This window comes from Copadichromis virginalis, linkage group LG23 (genome assembly GCF_057382275.1).
Source record: "Copadichromis virginalis isolate Kocher_CV1m ecotype Utaka linkage group LG23, C_Virginalis_male_GT1.1, whole genome shotgun sequence".
NCBI classification, from domain to species: domain Eukaryota; kingdom Metazoa; phylum Chordata; class Actinopteri; order Cichliformes; family Cichlidae; genus Copadichromis; species Copadichromis virginalis.
This window is the reverse complement of record NC_140639.1, coordinates 26,443,643-26,461,083: the sequence shown is the minus strand read 5'-3', so window position 1 is coordinate 26,461,083 and position 17,441 is coordinate 26,443,643. Positions and strand designations below refer to the sequence as shown.

Here is a 17,441-nt window from a genome sequence, read left to right as displayed (position 1 = left end):
TTTAAAAAACTGGATACCCTTAATAGCACCCTGATAGCCACAATCTTTGTCTTCTCCTGGCATTAAATCAGGGATCTTTTGCTTATTATGCAAATGTCTATATTATGAAGCCAATAAAAATCAGATATACTTATGTGAGGCAGATCAATCAAGCTAGGTTTATGAGTGGGAAATGACCGGTGTGTGTTCTTGAAAAATGCAACACATAAAGGACTACAAAAACAACGTAAGTTATGGAAATTTCAGGTTTCAATCAGTTTACAGAAAACAAAGAAATAAAGTTATATTCCACCAACTGTCACAAAATCCTTTAAGCTATTTAGCTTCACCAAGATTGGTCTAAGCCATCTATCAATAGACAAACAAGAATATCATCCATTATATCGTTATACTGTAACATTAATACCAAAACTTCCATGACTCTGTCTTACCATCATGAGTTCCCTTTGGAAGGACTTCCTCTCCTTATTCTCCATATTGGTACATTCCTCTTTGAGTTTCTCCAGAACTGATGCCACCTTCTCTGGTTCATTGTCCAACTCAGTCCGACAAAAATAATTCAATGGCAAATTCCCATATCCAAGTGCATCCACAAATGCCCTCCAGCTACCAACGTTCTCCATTAAAACCGTCCTCACAGTCGCATAAATATAAGTAAGAAATTTGCAAGGCTTCAGGATCTGCTCCAGCAGCATTGTGGTCGTTAAGTCCGGTCCACACCAATAAATGGGCTTGACCTTACCCAGAACCAAAACGTTTTTGGCGTGGACAAGCCCCACCTTCCCCTGATAGTATCCAATGTACCATTCTTTGGTCCGCAGCTGCCCTCGTAGTTTGATTTTCTCCTCACTGAGCAAGGCAATAACATCCCCCTTCTTGTACTCCAACAAATAGGTACTTTTGTGCTGTCTGATAACTGTTTTTATCAGTTTCCCAAATTTCAGGTTTGTAATGCACCGCTCCTGAAATTTGGGGTATTTTGAGGTGACAGCTAAAGGTGAGAGGACAATCTTATCCACCTCTTTTTTTTTCAAGAACCTCCTCTGGCCTGTAATCCTTGCGCCTGTCTTTGGCGGTGGCTGTGGGGTTTGGACGCAGAACTGAGTCAGGATACAATCGAGGGCATCTTTGACTTGGACCCTGAGAGTAAAGTCTGAGATACTGCTGGGGTTGTGCGATGTGATCATGTACAGGAGTCTGCTCACTTTCCCCAGTTTTACCTGAAATCCACGAATCATGCCAGCGCCCTCACTTGCCTTTACCTGGTAGTTGGACATGTTGGAGTACAAACCAACCTTGAGGTCCTGAGGGTATCCCAAAACAAACTGGTGCTTCCCCCACAGCTGGAGGGCCACTGGCGGAGTTGAGCTAGACTGCCGGCCGACTTCATTTACCAGCAAGGTTTTAGGAGCACAGTCATGCCCAAACATGGCCACAACTGTCTTGAAGGATGGGTGAATGTGCTTGGGTCCATATACACCCAAAGTTACCTTCTTCTGCACGTGGTCCCAAACAGTTGTATTGTGGCTGAGGTACTGTGACTGAACCACAACAGCCACGTATATGCAGGGCTCGAGACTATCCAGCTGTACCTGCACTGTATCCTTGTATATGTAAGCATTAGGGATTGGTGTATAAGGCCCTTCTTTAAAATCACTACGAACACAAACCACTTCAGCAGTGTGACAGCTCTCTCTCTTCACAGTTACTGATACCTTCATCTCCAGCGTGATGAAAGACTTGGTCTCCATGTTGCTGAGCTTGAGTTCCACCACAGGGCTTATGGTAGAGCAGTGATCATTATTTAGTTCCAGAGGAGGGTCTAGTAAGGCTTTCAAGGAGATCTGCTGGTGGTCTCCATGGCTAACGTGTCCCTCTGGAATGTGCACGCTTATGTGGGTGTCTGGAAGCTGAACAACCCCTCCATTACAGTCCAACCTGCACACTATGTTGGTCTCCACCGGCTGTGTCTGCCCCCATCCTGGACTCTGACCAAGAGAGTCAAGGTCATGGCAAGACCTGGCTAGTTTTCTGTGGTTTAGCCATGCAGTCCTGAAGTCCTCCCTGCTCTGAAACTGCTCCGGTGACGGAGCCTTAAGGCCCGTGAAGAATCCAGAAGAAGGTAAGGTTGCATTTGATTGTGCTTGTAGCACGGACAGTTCAGACAGACTGTGGGAACGCTTACTCCTGAAAAATGGATTATCCCTGTGGAGGTTAGGTGTAATCTCTTGGATGGGGCTGATAGGGTTAGTACCGTTAAAATTATAGCTGTGAAACCCATTGTTCACGATTGTACTAGTACTAAAGGTGGAGCATGTCGATGGTGATGCCAGAGCATCAAAGAAATTGAGATCTGCGGAGTGTCTCACATCTGCCTCTTTGCAGTTTTGATCTAAGGGACAGATAAAGGGGTTTGCAGAAAAGTGGCTGTTGTTGTAAATTGGAGAGGGCCTTAGGCTCACTGCTGTCCACTCTCCGAGACCTCCAGATTCCTTTAGTCCATCCTCATACCCCTCCCCAGCACTGTCAATCATCCCACTGTCGCTCAGCGAAGAGTTCCTGAAGCTGACCGGCTGGACATATGCGGCTGGGATGTATCCCATTTCTGTGTTGTTGTGGGCATACCACCATTCTCCCCCTGATGTGTCCAGCACATACAGACGATCACCTTTGGAGAATTTGAGAGTGGTAAAGCTGCTCGGGCAATAATCCTTTATGGCAACAACTTCCTGTGCAGCTCCATAGGAGGCTGAAGTGTCCAGCCTTAAGGCACTCGGAGAAGGCACTGAAAAGGAAAAGAGATTACACTGTAGTTGTCCTGATTGCAAAGAGTTTTGTAACTGGTTTGGCCCTACTTTAGGTAAGTGCACTTAATCACTGTGCTGTAGTTAACAGTGCTTGTCTCATAATCAGAGACAGATATAATGAACCAGTTGAGCTAATTAGGTAGTCGTACTTTGGATCTCCCTGAGAGACTTGTATCCAAATGGGTCAGTGGTTCAGTAAAAACAGATCATAAGATAGCCACAGTACCCACAGAACAACCAAAAGCTTGTCTCTAATAATCTGAATCCAACTATATTTTCTCAGGTGTGTATGATCAGATGAAGCGCATAATTTACTGCATAATTTACTATATTTAGATCACCTCATTAGCGTATATGGAGCATGTAAACAAAGCTGTAATGAGATGAAACCAGTGAAGTGAAAGAACTCGGAAATGAATAAACCTATTTTTAGCTGAATAATTTAACTGCAAAAAGATGAAAAGCATAAAAATTAAAACAAATTATTTAAATTCCAGATTTCAAGTGAAATTTAATGAAACGTTTTTTTAAACGAATCATGGGTTTGGACCTCAAAGGGCAACAAACGCGTTGCAACTGCACAAAAGTGGCGTGGCTGCAGTTGGACACTGACCTTTGACATCGCTGAGACTGGCCCCGGACACCCCTTCACTGAGGTCGATGAGCGTCCCCTCAGACTTACATCGAGGCAGGATGTGGTTGTTGTTAGTCACTCTGATGATTCGATGGGCAGCCATGGCCGGTACTTAAAAAAAATGTTGGCTCATCGGCAGCTTTTCAACTGAATGGGAAACAAACATAAAGGATTTAGGGACTGGATGGGAGCACCCAGCCAATTATAAACATTCAAGAACACTCACTTAGGCATTCAAGTAAATCTGGTGCAACTTCCAGAAGCAATGCTAATTTTCTACATCAGTAGCATAGTCAAAGGTCAAAGCTGCAGGAGCAGAAAATAAGGCTGGCAAAGAAATGAGCCCCAGCATGAACAGGGAGTGTTTTTCTGAATCAATGCAAAGAGCAAGTGTGTTGAAGTCGGGGAGAAAAAGAGATGTGATTCATGAGAACAATTGAAAAGCAATAAAGAAATAAATCCAAAACAGATTTAAGTTCTGAGTCACAGTGGCAGTGAGGAAGGTCAGGAACATATTGTAAAGAACAAGGGAACCTCACTTTTATTTCTTCGCAGGAATAACAGAGTGTAGAAAACTCTTTGCATGCTATACCACCTCTATCGCTTCCAAATCCTCAAAACTTTGCAGCATGAAACAGTAGATATTTCTAAAAAGCGAGTCAAACTACAAAAAGAACACACAAATCCAAAGACAAAGAGTATTTAGATATCCTTTATGTGATAGCTGATTGCTCAAAACCATGGATGTAAAAACCTTTTCCAACCCAGATTTAAATCTAGACCCTTTACAAGACACAAACAGATGGCGCAACATTTTGAAAAGACACTGCAAACTTATTGTCCCCTTAGCAACTAACTCAACAGGCTCACTGACTAGCTTGGAGATATGTTTCCCCTGCCCATCTTTATTAAATGAAATGAGACACAATCCTCAAAAGCTAAGAAGGAAACAACAAGGTTTCAGAGTTGGAGCTGTTCCAGCGATCATCATGCGGAATGGGAGGTGTTTGGACAATAACATGGATGAGCTCAGTGAGCTGGTAAAAGAGGAAACTTAGTGTGGACTGACTGAAGTGCTTCATGAAGCGTTGTAGTGTTGTAACATATTCATTTAACAGAGAGTTAAATACATTTAAGGAAATAAGGAGTCTCTTAAAAATAACACACGCACAAAAAGAACAAGTAATCTAAAAAACTGAAATGGTGTAATGCACATTTATACAATTGAAATGACTATAGAGAATACTAATACCAAGTGTGCATGTGTATAATTTCATCTGGAGTCCTTTAGACGTAGGATTTACGGAAAAAAATTAAATCGATCTGTTACTGTATATCAGGAGTCTTGCTGACCGGTCATACAGCCACAATCAAAAGAATGAGCTCAATGATACTTCACAGATATAAGTGGCAATATTAGCTTCCTTCAAGCTTTCCCTCAGAGATACGGTGAGGAGCTCAACCGTTTGAGAGGGCTCAGAGTAGAGTCCTTACTCCAATACACTAAAAAGTGTATTGGAGTCGGTTTGAGTATCTGACTAAATGAATCCTGAGTGCTTCCTGAGTTGAGGTGAGCCCTTGACCAGCTTGGGATTGCCTCAATTCCCCTTCAGAAGAACTAAAGGAGGCCAGGGAGAGGAAAGGCTGGGCCTCTTTGCTTAGACAGCTACCCACGTGACCTGGACATCAATAAGTGGTAGAATATGGATGGAAGAGTTTCACAACTAGCTAGTACTCAGCGTCCAAGAAACTGTAGTCATCACACTAGCCAGAAACTACAGCTTATGTTGTGTGAGTGGGCTAAAGGTAGTGGTTGAGTTTTTCTACACCAAACTAATGCAGCTTCAGGTCCATATTCACATTGCAATCCAACATTACAAAACCTCTGATTAAATCGATGCGACCCCCCGCGACCTTTAAATGCATAAGCGGTACAGAATGGATGGATGATAACAAAACAAAATTGTAAACTGAAGCGTCTGTTATGTACTGGTGGCATCATTTAGTATTGAGAATATCTAAAATATACCTGCATTCAATCCTGTTCTGAGACAAAACCACAAAAATGCAGAAAAACTACAAAGACTGATTTAATTATCAAATATTTGGACAGTTCTGTTCACATACTTCAGGACATGTAGCATTTTTGAACATACACATACAGAAATGCAAAAAATTGCGGGCCAATCTCAGAGGCTGTTTGCACACAGTGCTTATTTTATATCTCAGACCACATCAAGCAAGTTACCAACTTCCTTGTCAGAAATGAGCTGTGATTAAATTTGAAAAACACACACAGGCAACAGAGGACTATAATCTGATTAGAGGGGCGGCAAGAAATTGTTTTGCAGCAAAAACGTCCCACGAGACTTTATTATTCCGGCAGGACGTGGCGAGCGGCGACAGTGGGGACATTTGCATTTGCACACTAATGATGCCATTTTAATCTGATTAAAGCAACACAGACTGCAGGAGGCGCCATGAAAATGCCTTTCACTGATTGTCATTATTAGAGCTGTAATGTGTGCAGGTGGATTTCCATGCAGCTCATTTTCATAAAGTAATGCTTTGCAGCTTTCACGCACAACTAAAGACAACACAGCAAATTAGCTGCAGTATTATTAGTAGCTACTGACATGCATTATTGAGAGTACACCAGCTTTTTGCTTCCTCTGAGCAGCTGCTCAACCAAAAAGACTATTGGAAGAGGTTCCTGAGAGGGCTCAATACTAGTTTTGGAGGACAAAATTGTTGGTTTAAAACATAAAACTTCTTCTAAAAACTGTCTTCCCTCTCATCACGCAGCATCAAAGCTTGCAAACTGAAAGAAAACCAAAAGCAAAGCATCAAAAACTGAGCTTCATCTGGGTTGGAGGTTAATCCTCAGTGTAAAATTGTGATATTCACAACTTCAGTGTATCTGTGCACACTGAGTACTTTGTCTAAGGTCCCTACTCCTTTTGAAATTATTGTATTTTCAACTATGTGAAAATCTCAGCTCTCTTTGAACAATGTCTGGCATTGACGATTATTGTTACATGCCGTTATTGTATAACCTTCCACTGAGGAAGTATTCAGATGAAGCTGAGGTGGATTTGATGGACTCATCAGCGGCTTGTTCGACTAAATCAACCTACAGCCATTGTTCACCTGTCAGAAACATGGCTGTGTGTCAGTTTTTCGCCGAACACTGCTGACTAAGCAGTAATTTGATAGCAGGAAGCATCAGAATTAAGAGAATGAGTCAGAATTCAGAATATTATTCTAAGCAAAGAGGGGTGTTTTCAGCCTCAGATTATGACTAGTTTCTAAATCAGGGACTGTGAGGCGCTCTAAAGCACAAGGGGGAAACCAGCCATTACCAACTACACCCTATGATAAGGATCTCCCAAATGGTGTGCTTTGAGCCAAATGCAGCTGTGTCTGAGTGTCCTGCCTCAACCAATTTTGATATAACACTGCAAAAAAAGGCAAGGAAGCAACCAGTTTCTAGTATTTTAAAAATCCTTTCTAGGGGAAGTCCAGCTAAACCCAGACTGTTTGCAGTTACAGCATGGTAGGACTTATTAAAGTGTGACACATCAATGCCGCTGATTGACAGTGAGGAGTAATGAACACTTCTGTGGAGTAAACCACGACTAACCACCAGTGCACAAGTCCCACCACCTAAAGCAAGGAGAAAAACTGGTAGCAGAGGGCGATGCAACTTCTGTCTCGTGACATCAGCAGCTCTCAGACCATGGAGGAAGTCGCCAAACAAGCTGAAAAGGCACTTGCAAAGTAAAAATCCCCGTGTGGAAAAATGTATTTTAAAGAGCGCTAGATCCCACTCCAGAGGCAGATATGCCATTTGCGAACAGTGTGAAAGTGTTGGATAAGGTGATGGAGGCAAGGTAAATGCTAGTAGACTGGCGACAAGGCATCTTGCTGGATCCAGATCTGGCAAAAGGGCAGTCAAAGATGCCTTCATAAGACAACAGAAGATCCAGGCTCAAAAGCAGAGATGACAGAGGTTTTACAGGTGCGGCTCCTAATGTTTTGAATAACCTACCTTTTTCACATAGGATCTGCCAGACTCTCAATCATCAAACATCACACACAATTGTAATGGAAAACGACTGAAACCAAGTCGAGTTGAGCCGAACTGAATAGGTTCCAGTGAAAAAGAGGCTCCAGTATTCTCCCTGAAACCTGATGTGATCTGAGGATATTTTGTGCAGATATGAATACAAGCAAGTCTTGAAATTGTGAAAATGGGCCTTAGGCACAAAAAAGTTTTAAAAACTCTGCACTAAGACAGAAAAGCAAAACTATAACAAGAAGAAGACTGCCTAGTAATCTCAGAGGATAAAAAAGCATCTCTAGCCTGATTCTCAGGAGAGAAAACAAAGCTAAACTCTTGGGGTGGACTAAGACACGCCAGCATTTCACTGGGAATAAGGGACAAAAACCCAATTGAATACTAGAGTACAGTATAAACTGATGAAACCAAGTCAGTGATTAGTGCCAGTAAGAAGGATGAATGTAAGGAGAGGAACGAGCGAACAAAAGATATTGCAGTGTAGGGTTGGGTGATTTCAATAGTCTGATCGTCCTATTGTATTCTTTGAGGCTGCCAATACCCACCATGGTTTCTGAAGGTGGTGATGGAGGGAGGGGGGTGCATATTGTCTCCTATCTATCTGGGCAGTAGCATATTGAGCAGCAGGGCTTCTTGCATCCTCGCCACTGTCAAGGTTGAAATGTTCTCTGGTTATTCTTTTTGTGCTCAGCTCTACTACAGTGGCTCAAACACTAAGTACTCTACCTTAATGAACAATCATTTTATCTCCATTAAAGCTGAAAAAAAAGAACCCAAAACTTCCTCTAGTCTTTTGGTTCATGCGTGTGTTTATTATCATCCTTGAGTTTTTCAGCTGCTCCGTTGCAAACCTGCTGATATTTTCACATCTGCCTCTCTGGAGATTAAACAAAACTGCAGCGGAGGTGGACTCTCAGATGTGGAGTGTGCAGGGAAGAGAAAGTGGGGGAATTGCTTAATGGCTGCAAATGTTCACCTGGAAGCTCCCGCTGAAAGCCGGTCAAACTCCTTTGAGGTGACATTTAATTTTCCTGAGCGTGCGGCTCATCGATAAAACCCCTCCTTCCCGTTCAAAAATGAGCACTCAGCGAGCCGGCTCGGCTGCTATCAATAACAAGCCAGCAGACAAAAATACCGTGTCCTCTCTTTAATATAATGCCACGACGATCAGTGCTAAATGCTGCGGGAGGTGAGGATGGCTCTGACAGATACAGGTGAGGGAGGGGGAGTTCACTGCAGGAGGTTCAGCTCTGAGAAAAATGGAGTGCTAGAAGCTCAAACTTTTGTCAGGGAAGAAAAACCCCCATCTAGGATCTGATGAGGAAAATGACACAAGTCATTAAAAGGACAAGAGAGAAACAAGCTTGTTTGATCGCCTCTGAGAACCGAGGAGATACAGAAATAATAACTCCAACTACAGAGAGCAAAATGATCTCTCCCACTTGTGTTCTACTTCATGTTTGCAGATAAATTTCCAATTCAGAGGCAGTGAAAATGCCAAAACAGCATCTTTTAGAGGCTTTGCAGTGAGCTGCTGGCGCGCTTCTTGGCCAGCCTTTGCATTGCATTCACATGCGAGTTGTCAAAATGTTTACGAGTTATCCACACATTTCGGTCAGGCTGATGGAGCGCAGGAGCGGCGAGCACATCGGGGAGTCGAAAGTTTAATTAGCCGAGAGTGGGCCGGTCCAAATCCCTGTGGATGAATGTAACTGTAATGACTATTTCCAGCAGCCATATGCTCATGGAGACTTTATCATTTTTCCATCATCGGTGTTTCTGATGGGCAGCACACATCTGCTGGCAGGAAAACAAAGCCTTAAACTTAACCTACAATATCTTTTGTAGGCAGCAATGTCAGATCAATGCAGGACTAAAAGTCTCCTAAATCAAGATCAAGCACCCCAAAGAAAGCTCCTCACTTCCTCTTGTGCTGTAATTCTCGGAGATCAGTTTAGTAAGATGAAATAAAAACACCTTTATAGGCTTGTTAGCTAAATCTTCAAACAGTAAACATGAGATAAAACCTCCACATTCCATTAATGTGAAAAATAAACACCTCTTTCGGCAAAAGAGTGAAGCTGGAGCCATCAAAAAGCCAGTCTGATTCGACTTTAAGCTCCACTAAATGTCAGCTCTTTCATCTGTTCTGCAGGAAACTGAGAACAGGCTCTCAGGTTTAATTCAGTGCCAACCTCGAGACGCAAACACATTAGGTCGAGTTGAGTCAAGTGGCGACCAGGCCTGCCCGAGGCGATGCAGCTTTGCCCCCAGCATGCACCAGGGGACGTGTGTTTACACCTGCGATGTGGTCGAAATGAAGCAAGAACTCCGGGGCAAAGATGTCCTTGGAAGTTTGCATGCTGCCAAATGAAATTAAAAATGAATGAGGATAACGGTCACCACTAATTAGTGGTTTCACCTTCTCTTTCAGTTGGTTTGATTGGACAGGAGTTTAATGATTGGTCTCTGTGGGCCACCGTAGATGTTTCTAGGAGCCTGAAAGGACAGGGAATTAAACTGCCCCCAAAAAAATGCTGATCGTAAAGACTGTATAAAGTGAAGCCAATGTGGAAGTGAATCACACTTGCAAGGCATCCATTTATTTTCTGTTTTTACTGATTCTGATTCTATTACTGGGAATAATTAAGATACTCTGGATACTGAGTTGTTGATCCACCAGTGTAAGTGGAAATGTCCCTGTCAGTCCATTTACAGTAATCCCTCGATCCTGTATATATATATATATATATATATATATATATATATATATATATATATATATATATATATATATATATATATATATATATATATATATATACACACATGCAACTAATTGCGTATTTAATCTGTTTACTTTTTATGGTATGTGTGTGATTTTTCTACCTACCTACCCATCTATCAATCTGTCGACCAACCTACCTACCTATATGCAAACCTATCTGTATGTTCATCTGTCTACCTAACTGCCTAGTTACCTGTTTATCACTCTTTCTGCATACCTACCTGCCTATCCATCTGACTATCTACCCACCTATCGGTCTATCAGCCTGTCTGCCAAACAGTCTTCTTACCTACCTGTCCATCTACCTGAGTCACTTCTAACCACCTGTTTAAGAGTAGGATTATCTTGTAATTTAACCACATTTTAAATAATCAATTTTTTCCCAAACATGACAATGCTAAATCTACCCCTAACCCTAGATGGATCAGGGGGCATCCACACAGGAAAAGAAGTCAATGATCTTCAGCAACCTTAAGCAAAGTGGGCGGATCCCAATGTAAGCTTTTCTGAACTTCAAGGCGAGTGATTGAACTACCAATGAGACCGAAGGCTACAGTTGATTGTTATATCACGGTGTGCTAAATACATTAAAGGGATCTTTTATTTACCTAAATTAATCTTCTCTTAGCTTAAAATGAGCCAGCACAACATCAATGATCAAATTAAAGACTCAACTCTTTATTGAAAAATCTCCAAATAATATGATGACGAGGCAAATAAAGGAGTATTATGGGCAACCATAATACTGGGACTTCTTCTGTTTTGTAGAAAACATTTAAAACGTCTTTTCTTTAAGTCTGCACACAGAGAAGCACCACGTTCCGCCAACCTGCTCATTTCTGCCCCGCAGAAATAAAGTAATAAATAAAAAAGCCTTCCTCTTGGCATGTGGTCAAGTACATTAGTCTGCAGAAATGCTCTGCCCTCAAATGCCGCCGTTCATCACCGGAGAAATTCATCCGTAAAATATTACAATCGCCACTCTCTCGCCACCTCGGGATGAATTTCCAGGTAAACGAGGCCCGCTAAGTGTTCAGTTTTAGTGTCACTTCCTCCTCCGCGCTGAAGGAGGTTCTTCAGCAAACGGCTGTTTAAGAAGAAGTGGCACTTTGCACACGTCAACCGGTCAGCTTCGGGGCGGCAAATCGCTTAAATTTGTGTTTTGATTGCTATAACTCACTTCCGATGTCTCGATTTCCAGCAGGAAAACAGCCAAGCGGTGCTTTACAAAGCATTAAGAGTTGAGTGATGGGGAAAAGTTATTATTCAGGGAAAATGCAAAAGGAGCTAATGGTGACATTAGCAGCATTTATAATTCCATGAAGGAGTTTAGCTCATTTTAAAGTGATAATAGAGGATGTGCTAATGTGACAGAGCTCCATTTTTAAAAGGAAGGAGATAATGAGAATATACAGCGGGGAAAATAAGTATTTGACACATCAGCATTTTTATCAGTAAGGGGATTTCCAAGTGGACCATTGACACAACATTTCCACCAGATGTTGCCATCAAGCCAAATATTGACGTCATACAAACAAATCAGAACATATAAGTATACAAGTTAAACCACAATAAATAAAGTGAAATGACACAGGGAATAAGTATTGAATACATGGAGATAACAAGGGGCAAAATGACATAGAAAGCCAGGAGATCACCTGAAATCTGTCAGTATTGATAGAGAAATCCTGTCCCCTATCAGTACTAATTGATATCAGCTGCTTTAGTCCTAATTGATGGCCTATAAAGGCTCCTCATTACCCAGAAGGCACACAGGAAAGACTTCATGATGGGTAAAAGCAAAGAACTCTCTCAAGATCTTCGTAATCTTATCGTTGAAAAGCATTTTGATGGGAATGGTTATAGGTGCATTTCCAGAATGCTGAATGTTCCTGTGAGCACTGTGGGGGCCATTATCCGGAAATGGAAAGTGCATCAGTTCACCATAAACCTGCCACGATCAGGTGCTCCACGCAAGATCCCTGTCCGAGGAGTCCAAAGAATAATCAGGAGGGTTCTCCAAGAGCCAAGAACCACTCGGACAGAACTTCAGGAAGACCTTGCATCAGCAGGTACTGTTGTTTCAAAGAAAACTATAAGCAATGCACTGAACCGCCATGGCATCCATGCACGCTCACCACGCAAGACTCCATTGCTGAACAAAAAGCATGTCAAGGCTCGGTTAAAATTTGCGCAACAGCATTTGGAGAAGCCTGTGGATTATTGGACGACTATAGTATGGTCAGATGAAAGCAAAATTGAACTTTTTGGCAGTCATTCTACACACCATGTTTGGAGAAGAAATGGCACTGCTCACCACCCCAAGAACACCATACCAACAGTCAAGTTTGGGGGTGGAAGCATCATGGTTTGGGGCTGCTTTTCAGCAAGGGGTACTGGCAGACTTCATATTATTGAAGGCAGGATGAATGGAGAGATGTACCGGGACATTCTGGATAGAAATCTGCTGCCATCTACCAGGAAGCTAAAAATGAAAAGAGGGTGGACATTTCAGCAAGACAATGATCCCAAACACAAGGCCAAGGAAACAATGAAGTGGTTTCAAAGAAAGAAAATCAAGTTGCTTGAATGGCCCAGTCAATCACCTGACCTAAATCCCATAGAAAATCTATGGAGAGAACTGAAGATTAAAGTTCATAGAAGAGGCCCAAGGAACCTTCAAGATTTAAAGACCGTTTGTGTGGAAGAATGGGCCAGAATCACTCCTGAGCAATGCAGACGACTGGTCTATCCATACAAGAGGCGTCTAGAAGCTGTAATCACCAACAAAGGCTTTTCTACAAAGTATTGAATAAAGTGTGTTCAATACTTATTCCCTGTGTCATTTCACTTTATTTATTATGGTTTAACTTGTATACTTATATGTTCTGATTTGATTGTATGACTTCAATATTTGGCTTGATGGCAACATCTGGTGGAAATGTTGTGTCAATAGTCCACTTGGAAATCCCCTTACTGATAAAAATGCTGATGTGTCAAATACTTATTTTCCCCGCTGTAATTGGTTGCTTTTGGACTTTTTTCCTCACCAACCCGAAGAGCTTCAGGTGTAAAAACGAGATTATCTAACTTCAAGGCAGCAACCCGTTCCACGAGGTCATGATGACCAATTTGCAGACTATAAAAACTAAGTATGCCATGTTTTATGGTGTGGGAAGCATGAACGTGATGTCAGTTTAATTGTGATTGGTTCGTGTGGCAAGGTGTGTTAACTGAGATTCAGTGGAGGAGGCTGGGAAGAGGATGAAAATGAGAGGGAGGAAAAGACAGGAAATAATGAAGGAAAGGGAAAGGACAGAGGAGGAGGATACAAAGGGGGAGTGAAGGTTTATAAGACAGAGGTGAATAAAAGGACAAAAGAGGATAGGGAGGAGAAGAGAAAGAGGACTTGAGGGAGTAAAGAGATGGATCAAGAGTAGGCAGTCAAAATCAAGTGGGAGAAGAGAGCAGGGAAAAAGGATGCAGCAGGGCTGGGAAGGAACAGGAGGGGGAGAATACCAGAGGGAAAAGAAAGGGGGAAAAGGGAGAATGCAGCAAGAGAAGAGTCAGGGAAAAAGTGCAAAAGGAGGAAGATGTGTCAGGAGGATGCTGAGGCAAAAAGAGAGGAGGAGGACAAGCAGATGAAGAGGAATAGGTGAAAACAGGACAAAAGGTCTCTTGCAGAAGTGTTTAACATGGAAAACACTCCTGTTAAACCTTGAAGCTGAGAGGGAGAGGATTTTGAGCTTATCAGATGACCTTACTTGCAGGGCTAAAGAGGTGCTGGAGAGGGCCGTGCACGCGCATAACAGCGTGTGCACGCGTGACAATAAGCTCTAATCGCCAAATTGCCATTTCCAGTCACTTTTTACTGTGCTGCTGCTGAACTTCTCCTTTTGAACCACCGCTTTAAAGACAGTATATAAAATAATAAGACAAAAAGGTCACGAAGGAAAACATGAAAATGTTGGAGGAAATAAAATAACAATATACACTATACACCATTAAAACAACTTATCAGAGAAAATGCTATTAAATATTAGTAAAACACTATAGAAAGTCATTATGGGGGATAAAAAGTCAGTGTGAAGCAGCGCAACTGAATAAATATATATAACGTGTATCATCATGTGAGTAAAGCCGAATTTGTCTCCATGCACAGTTCTGCTGAGGTAGCCACTAAACTGAGCGGTTAAGTACTTTGAAACAGAGTCAGAGGCTGTAATTCTAAAATTGGTTGTAATGTGAACTGACCTCCCGGCTGACTGGAATTCCCGTGCGCTCAGAGAACGGTCCGAGTGAAGGTGAAGAGTGGAGCTGATGGAGAGCCACGCGACGGTTCTTCTTCTGCTTTTCCCCCTTTTTTCCAGCGACATTTGCCTTAAAAAAAAAACAATTTTTTGTTTTTATAAACGGTAAATTAGTGAGAAGAAAAAGTAAGAGCTTGTTTCTAGTCCGAGAAGTTTTTAACGATTACAGGCGATCTCAACTCCCTTGAACCGTCCGTCTCTGCTCCGCTCTGCCGGAGGACTGGGGACAGACGCTGGAGAGGAGTGGTGACGTCAGGACGAGGGGCGGGGCCATAACACATGCACATACATGCGCACATTGGATGGCTACACTAAAGTAATCTATTACTTTACTGAAGCAGTCTTATGAAAATTGTTTTCGTCTGATTTGTCACATATTCAAACAGAAATGTAAAGTTCACAACTAAAATGAAATTAAAAATGGAATAAAAAATACAAGGTAAAAGTTTGAAACAAAAATTAAGAAATTGAATTAAAAAATAGATTATGAAAATAACAACTGTCAAACAATAGTAGAAGAAATAGAATAAAGTAATCAAAGTATCAATAATAGTTAAAAATAAAAAAAAGTAAAATAATAAAATACAAAGTAAAAACTTAAATATAATGGAAAAATCTTAAATAAAAGCTAATATTTATAAATAATTATAAATTATAAACTATAAACTACAAATAAATATTACATTTAGAAATTTAAAAAGTAAATATTATTAAATAAAAAGTTACATTTAACTTTAAAGTTAGAATGTGCAGAGTGTATACTAAACATAAAATGAAATTAATCAAAATTAGGCAAAAGTAAAAAATTAAGAGGTAAAAAGGAACAAAACACATAAATTATTAGATAAAATGAATCAAAAGAAAAAGAGGCAAATTTGTGATAATAAAACCCTCAAAAAGCTTAAATGTAGTAAAATGAATTCTAAATTGTAAAAAATAGAAGATAAACAGAACTGATGAAGAGAAATAATAAAGCACAAAGAAAATAAAACATAATATGTTTTAAAAAATAATAAATAAAAAGTTTATCTTATTAAACAGAAATTCCAAAGAAAATGCAAAAAAGAAAATTAGTAATAAAATGAATAAAATTTTAAAAAATTAAAAAAAAAAAGTATAATAAATATAATCGTGAAATGAATCAGAATTATTAAATATAAATATATAAATAAATGTGGCATGCCACTTGACTAACCCTTACCATGTCCATGATACATGTGACATAAAAGGAAGCCAAGTTTCATCTATTTAGTTCCAACACATGTTTCAATTTTCAGTAAACAAAATGAACCTGTTGTTATTTCCATAAATAGAGAATAAAATGTCAATAAACACAATAAAACTGTCCCAGGAGTCAGTAATGATCAGCACTGACTGAGGCTGTCTATAAATAAAGCTGATGGGTTAATGACTCATAGAGCAGGATGGTCCTCTGCTAATGAGCCGCGATTCATAGATGGTTTGGTGACTGAATATTGTAAGCGAGCTAAAATCCCTCTGTGGCTGCTGGGGTCTGGGTGACATTGCGATCAACATTCAGAAAAGTCAGAAAAAAATGAACTGTGCTTTAGTTAGTTCAGAATAAATGCTATATCACTATATAGCATTTATTCTGTATCCCAAACCTCAGTAGTTGAGATACTGTCAGCTAGTCAGCCAGCAAGCAAATTAACCAGTCATAAATTAAACTATTCCAAAGCCCACTGACTGACTACTTTTAAGACTAAGTCCACCATCACACACAAAAGATCAAATCAAACACCTTTACCAGTCTGAATATAAAGTGGACTGAGGAAAAAAACACAAAAAGATCTGACTTTGATCAAAAAGCTGAGCAAACTGGACTCTCAGAGCTCTTTATGAACAGAGGAGATGAGTGGAAGAGATAAACGCCCACATGCTGCAGTGAGGTATCCTGTTGCCTCTCTGCTCCCCCTGCAGTCATGCCTGAGGGAGCTTTTAAAGGCAGCACCCAAAGTCTCCAACAAGCCCGCTAATTAGATCAACAGCTGGAGAAGGAGAAAGGGAGGAAATTAAAATGCAATGCCCCAATTAATCTCAGAAAAAAACCCCATCAGATTTGTATCCACTGCCTTCAGTTTATCACTCAAACCTCAAAGCGTCATATTTGTACCTTTGCACGCCATGCTAATTGTGTGAATCCATTTCACATGTGAACACGAAGATAGGATGAATCATTGCGTTTTATTCACGAGTTCTTTATCTTATTCAGTTCTCGCATTCACGTCTTATTTCACAGTTTGGTCACATCCCCCCAAAAAAGAAAAAGAAACAACCGGCAGGACTTTAGAAAGCATCGCTCTGTGCATGATGAATGCTGCAGCAGCTTCAGAAACATGAAAGCGCTGTGATTTATCTGACCAAACATCGCATGCTTTCTCACTCTGCTCTGTCAGGGGCCGACGGGGGTGCGATGGATATCTGTAAGGCGAGCTATGAAGTGACTGGAGATCAATGCAATGCTGATATCCATAAAGCGGGCTGAAGTCACCTTGGACCCTCACATTTCAAAAAGCATTTCTAAAAAACATTTTCAGTGTCTCAGACTGTGAATAACTGCAGTTAAATCATACAGGCTGAAGTTTTCATTTTTTTCCACATGACAAAACACATGATGCACTACAGGAAACTGAATCTGAACTGTTTTTTGAACAATGAATTATTCACATTTATCTTTGTTTGTGTGTGTGTGTTTTCTTTTTTATTTAAATGTATGCTCCAAAAGATTTAGAAAGTGAGAAATTTGCATTGAAAGATGACCTTGAATTTAGAGTTATGTTTCTGTTTTGTTTCTTTTTAT

At 40.8% G+C, this 17,441-nt stretch overlaps 1 protein-coding gene across 2 annotated transcripts in view; it reads right to left on the bottom strand.

Annotated features, from left to right (window-relative positions):
* The window catches only part of LOC146681048 (SH3 domain-binding protein 4-A-like), a 52,735-nt gene extending 37,889 nt beyond the window's left edge, over window positions 1–14,846 (bottom strand). Inside the window, exons 1-4 of one of the 2 annotated variants that reach the window (XM_085449004.1) lie at window positions 14,788–14,846; window positions 14,565–14,690; window positions 3,421–3,588; window positions 432–2,785 (exon numbers count right to left, since the gene is read on the bottom strand). In XM_085449004.1, the coding sequence (XP_085305130.1) occupies window positions 432–2,785; window positions 3,421–3,544 (2,478 nt within the window). In that variant the 5' untranslated portion in view covers window positions 3,545–3,588; window positions 14,565–14,690; window positions 14,788–14,846. Of the gene's footprint in view, window positions 1–431; window positions 2,786–3,420; window positions 3,589–14,564 lie in introns of both variants that reach the window. The other variant, XM_085449003.1, reaches the window with a different exon arrangement.
* Between the last annotated feature and the right edge of the window lie 2,595 nt (window positions 14,847–17,441).